The following is a 17,263-nucleotide window of genomic DNA, read 5'->3' on the forward strand; positions in this document are numbered from 1 at the left end:
AAACTATTTTACTGTGATAACACATTATATTTCGTCTCTGTTGGGTGGAAACTGGAAAGCTCATATATCCAAAACTAATTTCACTCATTACATTTTAAAAGTTGCAAGTAGCAGATCTACAAGCTCAAAGGATCTGCTACTTTTGAGTGAGGTTGTAGTATGATCAAGTAGTAGGGTATTAATTCACGAAAAATCACAAACCGTTTCAATAATGGAGATACAGTGACGATATATGCCATTGATACACATAATGTACTGTATGTACAGTATGTAAACCAACCTGAGCCCGGCCGTTGAGTTGAGCAGGTAGGTAGATCAACAGTATGTAAACCAACCTGAGACCGGCCCTTGAGTTGAGCAGGTAGGTAGATCAATTAAACCAACCTGAGCCCGGCCGTTGAGTTGAGCAGGTAGGTAGATCAACAGTATGTAAACCAACCTGAGCCCGGCCGTTGAGTTGAGCAGGTAGGTAGATCAACAGTATGTAAACCAACCTGAGCCCGGCCGTTGAGTTGAGCAGGTAGGTAGATCAACAGTAAACCAACCTGAGCCCGGCCGTTGAGTTGAGCAGGTAGGTAGATCAACAGTATGTAAACCAACCTGAGCCCGGCCGTTGAGTTGAGCAGGTAGGTAGATCAACATGTACAGTATGTAAACCAACCTGAGCCCGGCCGTTGAGTTGAGCAGGTAGGTAGATCAACAGTATGTAAACCAACCTGAGCCCGGCCGTTGAGTTGAGCAGGTAGGTAGATCAACAGTATGTAAACCAACCTGAGCCCGGCCGTTGAGTTGAGCAGGTAGGTAGATCAACAGCTGGGGAAGATTCTGCACCACCTTCAGCAGCATCTCCTTACTGGGCAAAGAGGACGTCCATCAGTCAACATAATAGAAGTGATCCGATGGGTTTCCAGAGCATTTTAACCAATTTAGACCGGGAACCCCTATTATGCCTTTCAATCCGGGAACCCCTTTTTGTAACATTAGCTGTTGCTATATAGTCTGTATATACTAGCAACAAATGTATTTGGGACATTTTTGAACAAAAATCTGTTGTTGGGTTAATGATCAATCAATCGATTGTTTTCAACGGCACTAACATAGTATTTTTCAAGGTTTTAATGAAAGAATACTATTTTGTTTTGTCATACATTTTTAAATAAAGTGTTTTAGTGATTTGCTTAGTGATTTGGGGGCCCACGTGCAGTATCCTCACGGGCCACAAGTGGGCCCAAGCCCACAGGTTGGGAATGGCTGGTGTCACAGGCCTTCACACAGATGGAATGTGTCCAGTGTTTAAGTGCATCATGTGGGTCACTGCATTTCCTTTTGAGTTTTTAAACTCTTTGTTTGTTCATACTATGAACACATCGCCGTATGACGGTGTGGCGTGCTGAATATAGCAGATCTACAAGCCCGGCAGGTCACACAACAAGTGTGATGCGCTGTTAGATTTTAGATCTGCTATTTTGTGTGCGTGTTTTTGTATGCATTACTAAACTTGTGAGGACCAAATGTGTCCAGAAGCATATAGTATAATTTGAGAAATAGACATTGTGAGGACGGTTTATTGGTCCCCACAAGAGAAATGATTGTTTTGTGGTTGATAATTAATTATATGCTTATAGATAAGTTTACAATTAGAAAAGGATTCATTTTGGGGTTAGTGTTAGGATTAGACATTTAGAGGTCAGGTTTAGGGATTGGAATTAGAGTAAAACGTGTTTTGTTTTATGTGTGCTGGTGTCATGCACCGAAAAATATCAGATCTGCTATCAGCTCAAGCTTGTAGAGCTTGTAGATCTGCAATTTTTCGGTTTTAAGCTTTTGGTTAAAGGCAAAAAAATTGAAGGAAAATGGAAAAATTAAATTCATGTGCACGTGCATGCATGTGTGCGCGTGCATGCGTGTGTGTGTGTGTGTGTGTGTGTGTGCGGCGTGCACGCGCACACGTGTTCATGCGTGCGTGTGTCTGTGTGTGTGTGCGTGTGTACCTGTCAGGAAGACGGTGGCCCTGTAGGATCAGTGCCAGTGAGGAGGGGAGCTCAGGGTTCACGGCCATAGAACACCTCAGCTGTGAGTCAGTGATTCTGCCCCACGCTTCTACCTACAGACAGTACAAACACATGGTTACACAAAGACACCACAAGCAGCCATAGCAGAATGATTTCTCCATTCTTCTATTTTTGTTTCTCTCCTCATCAAGTGTTTTACTTGTATCGCCCCAGTGGCCTAATGGATAAGGCACTGGCCTCCTAAGCCAGGGATTGTGGGTTCGAGTCCCATCTGGGGTGACTGATATAGCAGAGTGGCGCAGCGGAAGCGTGCTGGGCCCATAACCCAGAGGTCGATGGATCGAAACCATCCTCTGCTACAAGCTTCTTTTTTTTAAACGTCGAATCAAAAGCTAAACTCATCAATTTCTGTCAGCCAAGTCCAGCCACATCTGTCTAAGTCGTGACGTGTGCCCATCAGAGCGTGAGGAAGCTGGGGAGGTGGACTCTTAGAGGCCCCTGAACAAGCGATTTCAATTTGGGGTTGAATGGCTATGCATTCATGACACACAGTGTGACACACTGTTGCTTCACAGCACGGTGGTCCTGGGTTCAAACCATGGCAGCCTTTCTGTGTTTAGTTTCCATGTTCTCTCTCAGGGTTAATAAACCAAATGTACTGTATCTTTTGGGTCTCGAGCTGAAAGGTTTGGGAAGCTACAGTAGGTTTGGGAAGATACAGTAGATCAGCCACACATCATCACAACTATTCATGTGCTCTCTCCTTAGATTCCAGAGATTCCACGTGGAATGTAAATAATTCATGAGCTTATGTCTACAGCATGGCTAACAGCTGCATGTATGGTTTCTGTAAAGCTCTGGGAATAAATAAAAACGTACCAAATACTGCCGTTATCTGTCCTCTGTTACAACTAAGCACATTTTCTATTCTAGGTGCTTTACATAAAGGCAAGGCATTCAAAGACAACCAAAAACAAAAAATGTAAAAGCATAAAGAAACAAAAAATAAAGTAGACAGAGTTGGCACAAGCACTGGATCATCTCAGGGTTTGTTCCAACTATGTTTGGCATAACTACTGCATGTTTGCCGTCCAAGAGAGCACACTGAATGAAAATGTACAGGTTAAATCAGGATAAACACCATTACGATATAGAGAATACATCCTCGCTGTCTTCAATGCTCTCAAAGGGTACAAAACTTTGTCAAGTACAATGTTTATGTATCCGAGGTTGTACACTTTATATATCGTTGCTGTCAGGCAGAAACCTTGTATCTCCATATTCTAACTTTTTGTGTTTTTTACTTTTTTTGTAAAGAAATTGTTGATTGATCAAACTATAGCGTCATAGAAAAGTATCCAAAATAGCAGATCCATAACCTCGAAATATGGCAGCTTACTTTCGCTATTTTTTAATTTGAATCCCGAAAAGTAAGTTTTGGACAGATTTCCAGAGATTTCATCCCGACAAAACATTGTGCACATATCCTGTATTTATTAAAAAATATTGAGTGATTTAAAGATCACCAATCAGCAATATTTTAAAATCAATTGTAATAGAGAAATGCAGTAGTCCCACACACTGACTGTCTTAATTCACTTACAAAGCAAATGTATAACGTACAGGTACAACGTTTCGGTCAACCTACGTTCAACTGTCAGCAGGTACCAGATGAAAGTGAGTTGCCCAAACGTAGTCTAATAAATTTGTTTTGTACGTGCACTAAGTGGGACTACTTCATTTCTCAACATTGGCCGTTCCTCTCCTTCGCACATGTCTATTGTAAGCAGGTGTGCAATTTATTAATTATGAATGGATGGAAACCTCATTATGTCCAAAACTGTTACTTTTTTTTTTTTTTTTAACAGCATAATGGCTCGTACACACTGCCCGATATTTGCTCCGATTATGCTGTCGGGGAGCATTTTTGGCGCTCGCCGACAAAACCCCCGATCTGACGCAAGATCGGGCTTTGATCGGCGAAGTTTTGCTCGCTGTTTGTGAAAGGAGCTGCGAGAAGATCCAGCGCCGATAAAAGCGCTCGCCGACACCTCCCCGACCATTTCTGAATATCTAGCACGTTTGATATTTGATATATTATTATATATATTATTATTATATATTATAGATATTGGATATCATACAGTATGAACTAGGTTGCGACTGCGCCCTGATAAGGCCTGTATTACAGCCAACGAGAGCACACTGCTCACAGCACTGCTGTCTATCTGTCTGTCTCTGTCTGTCTGTCGACTGTATATGATCAGATGATAAGATATATAACCTTGTGTGTGTGTGTGTGTGTGTGTGCGCGCAGGGAGAGAGACAGTTATTTAATGAAACTCAAGATTATAACGTCCTGTCTCGCTATAGCGCTATCACAAACATGTCGCCCTGTGTAGCCTTGCTATTCCTGTGTGTGTGCCTGTGTGGCGTGGCGTGCATGCAGAGAGAGAGAGAGAGAGAGAGAGAGAGAGAGAGAGATGCGCCATGTCCCACACATGGCGCATCTCTCTCTCTCTCTCTCTCTCTCTCTCGCGCTTGTATCATGGCATCCTGCACTCTATTGGCCCTCTATTGGCCGTGAATACCACCTTTGTTTGATGTACTGTTGTTACAGCCCCAGTGGCCTAATGGATAAGGCACTGGCCTCCTAAGCCAGGGATTGTGGGTTCGAGTCCCATCTGGGGTGTTTGTTTATGGCAGACTTCTAACAATGAAATATGGTGTACTGTACCCATAGATAGATATAAACATAGAGCAGTCCTGGCCCGGAAGAGAATTTCCCATTATTTTTTTTCCCATAGACGTTTCAGAAAGTATTTATTTAAAGACCTGTAAGCCTCAGATGGTGACAACTCATGACAATAAACATTTTTTTTTTGGCCGAACAAATACATTTTTTTGGCCCAAAAAAAGGGCAGGGTACAACACTTTTTTGTTGGTTGTCTGCTGAAGCAGGAGGTCTATCCACTATTCAAATAATCAGAATTCTCAACCAATTTTCACACGTTTTGGTTTGTTATTAATGGTAATACATAGCCACGGACACATACTTAACATAACATACATAACATACATGTATTTATGTTATGATGTAGATAGGATACTTTGTTAAATAAAGACATTTGGTGTTTCACACGAAAACACCTTATCTAACATAGATATTAAGTAACAGTAATGGTCAAAAAAGAGAAAACCTTTTTTTACAATACAAACCAGGCATTTTTCTCGCAGTGGAATTATGACCAGTTTCCCTAATCCCTACATAATATGAGGGCGGTGCTGATGTGTATGTAGCCCAGTGGCCAATGAGGTGTCTACCTATTTATTATACTATTGCTATGGTTTGGTCACTCTCCGGTGAAAGCCTCACCTGTAAGACGGGGCTGGTTTGTCCGTGCACTCTGTGCTTCAAGGTGACTCTGACCTCTCTGTAGCCTCCATGTGTGCCCCAACCCCTCACATCCGCCAGCAGGTACAACCTGCGGCCCGCACAATGCACGTCCATGGACACGCTTCTGAGGGGGCCTAGAGACGAGGACAAGTCCACTGATTAATTGAGTAGTTCTCAAAAAATGTCGTGCCAAGGACCCCCCAAATTGATATATATTTGGCCGCGTCCCCCCATCTGAAAAGGATTTGTGCCAGGGACCCCCACAAGAGAAGATTTGAGTTAAAAAAAATCTTCAAACAATCTTCAAACAATTTCAATATTTTTGAATAATGATGCATTTCCCCATCTCTTTTGTACGTATACTGTAGTGTTATTTGTTGATGACATATATTATTGTGTTAATTTTGTTTTGTATTCCATGTTGATGATTTTAATACATAGGACGTTTTGTTATCCTTAAAGCCTACAAACCCTCCCGCGCACTCAGATCAGCCAATGCAGGGAAGCTGGAAGTACCCTCTGGAAGTACCCTCACTAAAAACGCTCCACACGTCCCAAACTCTTCTCCCTTCTGGCTCCAAAACTATGGAATGCACTTCCCATTACAATCAGAACTGCATCCTCACTCCCAATCTTCCGCCATAGTCTGAAAACCCACCTTTTCAGACTCCATCATAGCACTTGCCCTAGCTCCTTAGATAGCACTTTTTGTAGACTTAGATAGCATTTTATACAGACTTATAGCATGTTACGTAGACAGCACTAGAATTGCATTTTATGTAGTCACAGCACTTTAGTATATATGTATAGTAGTATATAATATATGTAGTTTATATAAATAGTTTCATTATATAGATATTCCACTGTTACGTTCTTAGTTTACGCAGCTTACTTTTTATGTATGTGATGTATTGCCATGCTTTTGTTCTTGCTTAATGCAAGTCGCTCTGGATTAAGAGCGTCTGCTAAATGCCTAAATTGTAAATTGTAAGCTTTAATGTCTTAACTGTACCACATGCTGATTTACATTTCTGACTAATAAAGTATCCAATCAATCAAATACACAGTTCTTGAGCATGACCTGTGAACTGGGCAGCCACCACGGCATCCAGGTAGTGTGGTCTTCCTGTCTGACTGACAGAGAGCAGCAAGGCCAGTCTCCCACTCGCTGCACTGACGTTAAGACCAGAGAGCAGCAGTCTGTGTCCGTCCACTGTGAGCTGCGCCTGGGACTGAAGCTGAGACAAGGGCCCATCCACGGAGCACAGGGCCTGAGGCAGACAGAGGGAGGGAATGTAAATTACAGTTCAGTACAGTATGGGCACAATCTGACATGCTTATTCTCTTGTATATTTTCAGTGTCGGGTGGAAACCTCCTATCTTCATATTTTAACTTTTTGTGTTTGTTCATACATTAATGCCCTAGTTCATCATACTACTGCGTCACACAAAGGCATCAAAAGTAGCAAATCCGAGGCAGGGTTGGCGAAAGGGCCTTTCTGTGTAGAGTTTGCATGTTCTCCCCGTGTCCCCTAGGGTAGGTACCCTCCCTCACAAAAAACCTCCAGTAATCCTGGTCACTAAACTACCTCCCCCTGGCCAGCTGGGGCGCCTGATGGGAGGGGAAAGGAACTGGTCGGAATAACGTGTTCCATCCACGCGCTACGTCCACCCGGGGGAACTCCCCCCTGTCAGGTGAAAAGAAGCAGCTTGGACTCCCCATCCATAGAAGTAAGCATGAGGTCAGTCTGCTGCCCCCCCAGGTTGGCAGAGGATTACATTAGATAATTGACACTGGGTGAAAAATGGGTTGCAAAATCGTGGGATAAAAAAGAAAAAGTAGCAAATCTGCGAGCTCGAAACGCAGCACGAAGTGACCTTGTAGATCTGCTACTTTTGCTATTTTTGCACATGAATTCTGAAAAGTAACCATTTTGGACATACTGTATGAGTCCCTGGCTGGCTACAGCATATTATTTCCAGATGGGGTCCATGGCCCAAATACCTTGACATGAAAATGGATGTAGTGTCAATAAGAGACTAGTCACGTGCGGGTCGGTATTGCTGGATTATAGTGCTGCCTTTGAAGTTATTGATCACAATCTACTGTCAGACAATTTCTGTTACTGTATAGTGTCTCATCACAAAGAGCATTCTTCAATTTGAGTCTCTAATATTAAACATACATTCCAGGGAAGCTGCCCTCCATAAGCAGTGAGTGCATTCTCCGGCAGCGGCAGCAGCCACGGCGACGCCGCCAATTGCCGACAACAGCCGTGGCAGTGTTTCCTATGCCGTGGCAGTGTTTCCTCTGCCACCGGCAAAGCCTCCTAATCCACCACAGACCGGCGGATGCCGGCACCTGCCACTTGCCACCGGCACATGCCGGCACATGCCGGCACCTGCCCCGGCACATGCCGGCACAAATGCCGGCACATGCCACCACCCGCCGGCGCCCCACCGGCGCCTTGCCGGCACCCGCCGGCACATGCCGGCGCCTTCCGGCACCCGCCGGAACATGCCGGCACCCGCCGGCACATGCCGGCACCCGCCGGCACATGCCGGCGCCTGCCGGCACCTGCCGGCACATGCCGGCGCCCTCCGGCACATGCCGGCGCCTGCCGGCGCCTTCCGGCACCTGCCGGCGCCTTCCGGCACCCGCCGGCACATGCCGGTGCCCTCCGGCACATGCCGGCACATGCCGGCAACTGTCGGCAACTTCCGACACCTGCCGGCAACTTCCGGCAACTTCCGGCAACTGCCGACAACTGCCGGCACCAACTGCCGGCACCTGCCGGCATAGGGTTAGGGTTAGGGGTTGGGGGTGCATATGTACCGGCAGTCTGCCTACCTGCCGGCATACCTGCCGGCAACTGCCGGCAACTGCCGGCACCTGCCGGCACCTGCCGGCAACTGCTGGCAACTTCCGACACCTGCCGGCAACTTCCGGCAACTGCCGGCAACTTCCGACACCTGCCGGCAACTTCCGACACCTGCCGGCAACTTCCGGCAACTGCCGGCACCTGCCGACAACTGCCGGCACCAACTGCCGGCACCTGCCGGCATAGGGTTAGGGTTAGGGGTTGGGGGTTAGGGTTATGGGTTAGGGTTTGGGGGTTAGGGGTTAGGGGTTGGGGGTTAGGGGTTAGGGTTAGGGGTTAGGGTTAGGGTTAGGGTTAGGGGTTGGGGGTTAGGGGTTGGGGGTTAGGGTTAGGGTTAGGGGTTAGGGTTAGGGTTAGGGTTAGGGGTTGGGGGTTAGGGTTAGGGGTTGGGCGTTAGGGTTAGGGGTTGGGTCGCCGTGGCTGCTGCCGCTGCCGGAGAATGCACTCGCTGTCCCTCCTGCCTTGGGCTATTATCGTTCACCATATTGATATTGACCTGACATTGATCATAGACAGGGCCAATGTAGGCTGACGACATCACTGTGCATATGCCAGCCACTAATCTGAAAGACATGACTGTGGTTCTAGACAAGGAATTACAAAGCGTATCAGATTGTCTTGATGGTCTTAAAACAGCTCAAAAGCAAAATGTATTGTTTTGGCTCATATTACATGCAAAAGTCAAATCTCAAACTCAATTTATCTTACTGAGATTTAGGAATTGAACAGGTAGATGAAACAAAACTGCTTGGCATTTCATTAGACAGTCATTTTACAATGTAAAATGACTGTCTAATGAAATGCCAAGCAGTTTTGTTGGTCCATATGGTCCACTCATATTTAAAACATAAGGAAGAAAATGTGAAGGGGGCTGGCTGTCCATGATCAGGAGATTTGTGGAGCACTTAAGTTAACGTCAGTGGCGGAAAGGAACTTACTACTCAAGTACTTTTACTTTATTTTAGCAATTCCATGTCTCAGTGCTCCATCTCACAGGCAAATATTGTACGGTACTTTGAAATCCATTAGAAAACTTTGAGTGAAACTTTTGACTCCACTACTTAATGCCAACATCTGCTGCCCAGGTTTTCCAGGCACTGGTGCTATCTATCCCACCTAACTAGCTGTCTGGCTGTGTGGTCCAGTGCAGCAAAAGAGGATAATGGGGAAACTACACCTAGGCCAGAATAAGGCAGCACATCTTGCCCTTAGGTGCAAGGTGCAACATACAATTAATGCATCACAACATATGGAGCACAGATTAGCAGCAAGTGTTATGATGTTTCAGGAATATCTGTATGGAGCAAGAAAACTGCTTATGTAAAACTAGACATTAAACTAGTATTACACATAATACAGCCTAAACTGTTATAAAATAGGGCTTAAGTGGTTAGGAATGCAAAAGAAAGAACAAGAAGTTCTTGCGAGCAACACCTTCTCAGCATGCTATAAATTAGGCATGACTCTGAAACCCATGGATTTGTCCATGACTAAATTCATTATGAATGGTTTTAACCGAAATCCCATCATCCACTGTCTGGACAAAGTGTTCTATTATCAGCGAAGATATATAGTGTAGAGTGGAAAGAGAAAATCACTAGTATAGAGCCCGGAATTTCCGTGAAATTATGCACGCACATTTCCACTAGGCCGAGGATGACATGCCACTAATTTTCTTCCAAATCAGCCTCACGGTGGCGCTATAACAGGGCAATTCCTGTTTTTACCTATAACTGCATCGATCTGTATACAACTTATGTATGCGCACTCCCTAGAGGCCATGGAAAAACATTTTCCATGCATCCCTCCACATCTGCCAGTTATAGCGCCACCATGAGGCCGATTTCTGGAAAACACATTGTTTATGTTAGTGCACAGATTTCATCCAAATCTCACGCAAATCGGTACACATGATCTCTGTAGTCATGTGATCAAGACGAGTCTGTTGGATTTCTCAGATTCTACACTGATTGGCTAAGATTGCCTTCCAAAGTTTTCAGGAGTGGCCCATTTTGTACAAAATTCTGCACATGTCCTGCTCATCCAGAATTCTATCCTCAGATATGCTATGAGTGATCTGGATCTGCATTTCCTCAACAAAATGAAGAAAAGAAAAGAAAAAAAGAAAAAAGAAAAAACTTGTTTATATTAATTACTCCTAAACATCACACACACTCCTATCCTCCTGGTGGAGACCTGTGCCCAGAAGGGCACTTTTTCTAGTTATTATTATTATTATTATTATTATTTACTATATTTTGTAATATCAAGGTACATTTAGGTACTTTATTTCTCAGATGAAATATTTTCTAATGTAAATTTTAATAAAGGATAATTATAAAACATACCATTTAACTTCGGATATTTGAAAAAAGCCGATCTACAAGTGCACGAGTGACATGTTGTGAGCTTGTAGAGAGGCTATTTTCGGCTATTTTCAGTTTATTCTTATTTTTTTTTGTTTTGCACATTTTTTGTATATCAGCGATTGTTTTGCTATTTACGTATAGATTTGAGCAATTTTACTTTGGCACTGTATTCAGTATATTTTGATGCCAATACTATATTGCTGCGGTATTGCTACTTTTACTTACTCTTTCTTACTTTTTTCTTATTTTAAAAAGATCTGAGTACTTATTCCACCACTGTTGATACAATAAAAAGAGTCCTTTCCATGCCAGTGTGTATCGTATTACCTCGGCACTGAGTGGCAGTCCTTTGTCCTTAAGCCAGTGCCAGCTGTGCCAGACGCTTCCCCTTAACTCCGTGGTCACGGGGAGGGACTTCATGCTGAGCTTCAAGCCCGCCCGCTGGGCTCCAAGCTGGGCCTGCACGCTCAAGTTCTTCCCCTCAGCACGACCCAGCACTATCTGCTCTCACAGCAGGTACAGTACAAGAGACATGGCCGTAGTTATTGATCGTTTACCGTAACACCTGACCATATTTTTGGAACATTTAAGGTATTTTTTAAACTGTAAAAATGTTAACGTTCATATTTATGAGCATTTACGGTAACAAACAAGCATATTTATGATGGACTTATGGTAATACCTGAGCATTTTCGGTAACACCAGTTACCGAACATAAACGATATTTATGTTTTTTCTTTATGGTAATAGCCTACCCAACCATATTTACGAACATTTACAGTAATATCCGACCATGATTATAATGCCCTTACGGTAATACCGAACGTATTTATGAACGTTTATGGTAATACCCAATCATATTTACGATGCTGTAACTGAGAACAATCACTATAAACGTTCAAATTTATAGTGTTGAATGTAGGCAACAAGTGAGTGAGTGAACAAGAGGTACACACACCTCACAGAGTAATCAATCACATATATGTTGTCAAGGTAGTTTTGAGCCAGAGGAAAAGAAAGAGTGAGGGCTACAGAGAAAGAGAGAGGAAGCGCTGAGTGTTGAAAATAATTGAAAAAAAAGGTATACATTACTTTGTCGTAGACTAAGACTGGTGAAAATAGCCAATCTTCAAGCTCACAAAGCTCACATAGCAATACCATATGTTTTGAGGTTGTAGATCGGCTATCATCGCTATGAGGCAGATTCTACAAATTACTTTTAAATCAGTAGTTCTCACACTGTGAGCTCGAAATAAGAAAATCAGAAAATTGTGTGTCTGACCTGAAGAGTGTTGCTTTCAGGCACTCCATATCTCTTCAGGTAGACCACAGAGTGCCGCAAAACACTCTGGACTGTCACGGCCCCAGAGCTCTTTTCCACTGTCGTCTCCTGAATCAGCTGTCAAATAAACATGGACAAAAAGATCACGCCAGTGAGGAGCTCTATCTAACAGTATAGCGAAGAAAGACTTTATGTATAGCAGTGGTTCTCAAACTTTTTGGTTCCCAATTCCCAAATTGATATGAATTTGGCCCACAGACTCCCATCTGAAAACATTTCCTGCCCAGGACCCCAATACAAGATAGATAAAAGCAAAAACACTTAAGGCCCTGACTGTTTTTCGTGTGGAAACAATGTGTGTGTGATTTGAAAGATTCAGCCCTGATTAGAGCTCTGGAAACTCAACCGTGTGAATCCATCGACAACATAAAAATGTTCCCCAACTTGATTTGCCAACAAGTTTTGAAGTGCGTGTTTGTGTGTGTGTGTGTGTGTGTGTGTGTGTGTGTGTGTGTGTGTGTGTGTGTGTGTGTGTGTGTGTGTGTGTGTGTGTGTGTGTGTGTGTGTGTGTGTGTGTGTGTGTGTGTGCGTGCATGCGTGTGTGTGTGTGTGTGTGTGTGTGTGTGCGTGCGTGTGTGTGTGTGTGTGTGTGTGTATGTACACATATCAATGAACCAGCTGTACACAATTTAGTTATTGTTGTTTTTCAGCTATTAAATTGTCACTTGGCTGAGGTTAAAAGACCCAAAACTACTTAAACACTCTCCATATTTCTCTCTCTCTCTTTCTCTCACTCACTCACTCTGCACTCACACATACTGTACACACACGTGCACGTGCACACGCACGATGTGCTTGTAATGACATAACGTATACGTTTTCACGGGACACGATATTATCTTATGCTCCTTCATTTGGACTTCATTTGTGCCATTGTCTTCAATAACTTCTCTGACGTATGTTATGGGTACTCAAAGCATGTGTGGACCTTCTTCCCTGAACCGTTTGACCGTTTGATTAATTAATCTATCTATCGCACATTGCCAATGTTTTATCGTGCGCAACCCTTATTTTGAAGAGCCAAATATCCGTAACCGGATGTTACAATGACAAAATGCTGCGTGTGGTGTCTTGACCGGTTGTTGTCTCCACCAGGCCGAAGGCATGGGGAGAGAGTATGTTTTGCACTCCGTCCGTGTGTGTGTGTCCGTCCTTCCATCCGTCCGTTACCAGCTAATCTCCGGCACCGTTAACCCGGTCGATGCCAAACTTTGTACACACACTCCCTGGATGCCAACGATGAACCTCTGCCCCACATTTTCCAGAACGGCCTGTTATAGCGCCACCATGAGGCAGCTTTTCACATTTTTTACCTAAAACTGCACCGATCTGCGTGAAACGTTGCATGCACACTCCCTAGAGGCCAAGGACAAACCTTTGACCTGTATTTTCCGCATCTGCCTTTTATAGCGCCACCAGGAGGCCGACTTTTGTAAAACAATTTTTTTGATATTACTCCTCCAGATTCTGTCCAAAAATCTCACAAATTGTTACACAGTATCTCTATGGTCATGTGCTCAAGTCGGATCTGTCCGATATTTCAGATTCCATCCTAATTGGCTATAATTGGCTTTCACAGTTTGCCCCGTTTTGAACAAAAGCCTCAAATCATGAACGCAGTATGCAATTTACGTGAAATCTTTCACACATTTTCTTACTAGGCTGAGGAATATATCCCACCCTTTTCACATTGGCCTGTTATAGCGCCACCAACAGGTTGATTTTTGCAAAACACATTTTTGGAACAAAATGCCTCAAATCATCCAATTGCCATCAAAGGCGTATGAAGAAATGGCACCCTTTTCACATTGGCCTATTATAGCGCCACCAGGAGGCCACAACCTGACCTGCCCTGGTGGAGACCTGTGCCCCGAGGGGCACTTTTTCTAGTTGTTCTCTCTGTCCGTGGTGAAAAGACCCGACCGCGAGTATCACAGCACCTGCTGTCGGCTGTTGAAAAAGTTTGTTTTCACCAGAAACGACATTCATTGCGCCGATTCGGAGACACAGGCCATTGAAAGCAGCACATAGAGTGCAAGTGGATGCGCGAGCATCTTCAAAATGGCTGCAGCCACTGTCCCACTTTGACTGTTATGCTAACGAGCGGCAGCTAACGATTCGATCCGATCAAAACATGGATTAAAGAATATAAACCCTGGAAAACCGTGTTAAAGCGGAATACCACTAATTTGCAACATTTTACTATGTCATTAATATACCTTAGAGTTGTGTGGAAATAATAAAAAAGGTCCCCCCATTCTGTGTTGCCTAGAACTGGAGGTCTGAAAAAAATCAGTAACATTAAGAAGTACATCTCAGTGACATCACAAAGATGTACACAAAGATGTGACTGATTTTTTTCAGCTTAAAAGATATGTCTTAAAAAGACAAAAGAGTGGCCGCACACACCGATAGCCAAAGTGCTAATTATTTATTAGGACGCAGAGTGAGAAACCAATGTTTCGGCAGATGCAACTGCCTTCTTCAGGGTAACTGATTTTTTTCAGACCTCCAGTTCTAGGCAACACAGAATGGGGGGTGGGTTATTTCCACAACTCTAAGGTATATTAATGACATAGTAAAATGTTGAAAATTTGTGGTATTCCCCTTTAATGAATGCCACATGAACATTTTTAAATTAAAGAACACACTTCTCGATTGATAGAAGAATTTCTAAGAAAATAATACATTTTTGCACCCCTAGTGAAAATGTGTGCAAATCTTTGAATACTGTAGTCTATATATATCTTTTTTTAAGCGAATATATTTAACTAAAAGCTTTGCTTCTGGAGGTCTGAGAACCAGGCTTATTGCCTCCTACCTACCTGTTGCTTTGTGACAGCGCAGTGCAGGAGATAATGGTAGGATCCATTTGCATGGTTCAGGGAGTTCAGTATGACAGCAGCATCTGTGGGGATGCCCACCCGCTTCATCAGGGGCACAGAGTGGTTGAGAGAGGCTGAAGCATAATTTCTATGCTGAAAGACAGAAACACACTTTTATTGTTTATTTACTCCAACACGCATGCATAGCCTACAGTAAGCAACATTTATTTTATTTATTCATTTTGGCACCTGAAGGATGAAAACCTTTTGAAAAATGCTCAGTGGAAAGTGGAAAGAAACAAAGTACATTTATGTACTTGAACATACTCAAGTACTGTACTTATGGGTATGTCCATTTTTCAATACATTATACTTCTACTCCACTACATCTCAGAGGCAGATATTGTGCTTTTCATGCCACTACTTATTATTTGACAAAATGTGCTTTCTTGGTCTACCATTGAAGGTAGACCAAGGTTGTGAATCTGCTACTTTTGATGCTTTTGTGTGACGCTGTAGTTTGATCAAGTACTGTGGGTCATGAATTTACGAAAAAACACAAAAACGTATTGAGGTAAGAGACGACAGAGACGATATACTTGGTATTTTCATACCTTTGAGTTCCTCATCGTCATCGAAGCCTCTAGTTGGTTGTTATCGATCGCCATGGAGATGTGCGAGTCAAAGAGCGTCTGCGAGGAGAGAACTGAGCCTGAGGCCTGCAGTCGGTTTGGACTCCCCAACACCTGCAAACACAGACAGGCTGCCATATCACTCACTGACTGAACACAACAACAGACAGGTTGCCATATCACACACTGACTGAATACAACAGACAGGTTGCCATATCACTCACTGACTGAACACAACAACAGACAGGTTGCCATATCACACACTGACTGAACACAACAACAGACAGGTTGCCATATCACACACTGACTGAACACAACAGACAGGTTGCCATATCACACACTGACTGAACACAACAGACAGGTTGCCATATCACTCACGGACTGAACACAACAACAGACAGGTTGCCATATCACACACTGACTGAACACAACAGACAGGCTGCCATATCACACACTGACTGAACACAACTACAGACAGGCTGCCATATCACACACTGACTGAACACAACAACAGACAGGTTGCCATATCACACACTGACTGAACACAACAACAGACAGGTTGCCATATCACACACTGACTGAACACAACAACAGACAGGTTGCCATATCACACACTGACTGAACACAACAACAGACAGGTTGCCATATCACACACTGACTGAACACAACAGACAGGTTGCCATATCACACACTGACTGAACACAACAACAGACAGGCTGCCATATAACACACTGACTGAACACAACAACAGACAGGTTGCCATATCACACACTGACTGAACACAACAACAGACAGGTTGCCATATGACACACTGACTGAACACAACAGACAGGTTGCCATATCACACACTGACTGAACACAACAACAGACAGGTTGCCATATCACACACTGACTGCACACAAGAAGAGGGTGAACAGAGTGTTCTAAATAAGTGGTTCCCAAACGTTTCAGGTCGAGACCCAAAAGAGAGATTAGACGTTTGCCCGGGGACCCGGGGACCCAAACTAGTGAAAATAGCCGATCTAAATGCTTGCAACGCGGCGCGAAGCAACGTGTTGTACTTCTTATTCATTAATTTTAATGTATGGACTCCCAACCCACTGTTTGGGAAACGGTTTGAATGAAGGGTTCTCAAACCTTTTCATGTCAAGGAACCCGAAAATGGATATATATTTGGCCACGGACCCCCATCTGAAAACGTTTTGTACCAGGGACACTCAGAAGAGAGTAATAATGTAAAAAAATCTAACATGTTTGAATATCCAACATATAAATGGATAAAGTGGTTAAAATCTGTGCTATATTAACTAGTTCTAGTGCTGGATACCACCTGGAACCCCCACAAGGGCCCCTGGGGGTCCCCAGCAATCTTATGGTTAATATTATAGCTTATTACACGGCTTGGTTGAATGCTTGATTGATTCTGATTGGTCATTCGCTGAATTCAGCTGTGTGCTATTTTGACAGCCATGTAAACAAACACAATGGCATTTACAGCTAAACATTTAAGCTCTCAAACATGTTTATGAAAACAATTATAGTGAGAAATAGACGATGCAGTACACGCAAATTGATTCTATTTGATCAACTAATTTCCTTGTTTTCCGACTGTGCTGCAGCTGAGCTGGGCAGACAGACGGTCAGCATTGACACTTATGGAATACTTTCATTAAGCAAGGAAATACCTTGTTTTGTTGTGTTTTGGGTCAATTCATTAATTTATGAATTAAGTAGCTGTGTAATAAGCAGGATAATGCATGGCTCATGTTGATTATAAATCACCCTGTCTGAGATTTATATATCA

At 43.5% G+C, this 17,263-nt stretch overlaps 1 protein-coding gene across 1 annotated transcript in view; it reads right to left on the minus strand.

Moving 5' to 3' along the window:
- LOC306943110 (uncharacterized protein) overlaps positions 1–17,263 on the minus strand; it is a gene marked incomplete at its 5' end in the record, with an annotated part of 74,022 nt that overhangs the window by 22,372 nt on the left and 34,387 nt on the right. Inside the window, 8 exons of the mRNA XM_079529312.1 lie at positions 772–853; positions 1,992–2,104; positions 5,389–5,543; positions 6,491–6,680; positions 10,988–11,161; positions 11,943–12,059; positions 14,828–14,980; positions 15,442–15,573. Coding sequence (XP_079385438.1) covers positions 772–853; positions 1,992–2,104; positions 5,389–5,543; positions 6,491–6,680; positions 10,988–11,161; positions 11,943–12,059; positions 14,828–14,980; positions 15,442–15,573 — 1,116 coding nt within the window. The remainder of the gene's footprint in view (positions 1–771; positions 854–1,991; positions 2,105–5,388; positions 5,544–6,490; positions 6,681–10,987; positions 11,162–11,942; positions 12,060–14,827; positions 14,981–15,441; positions 15,574–17,263) is intronic.

This window comes from Electrona antarctica (assembly GCF_951216825.1).
Source record: "Electrona antarctica genome assembly, chromosome: 19".
Classification (NCBI taxonomy): Eukaryota; Metazoa; Chordata; class Actinopteri; order Myctophiformes; family Myctophidae; genus Electrona; species Electrona antarctica.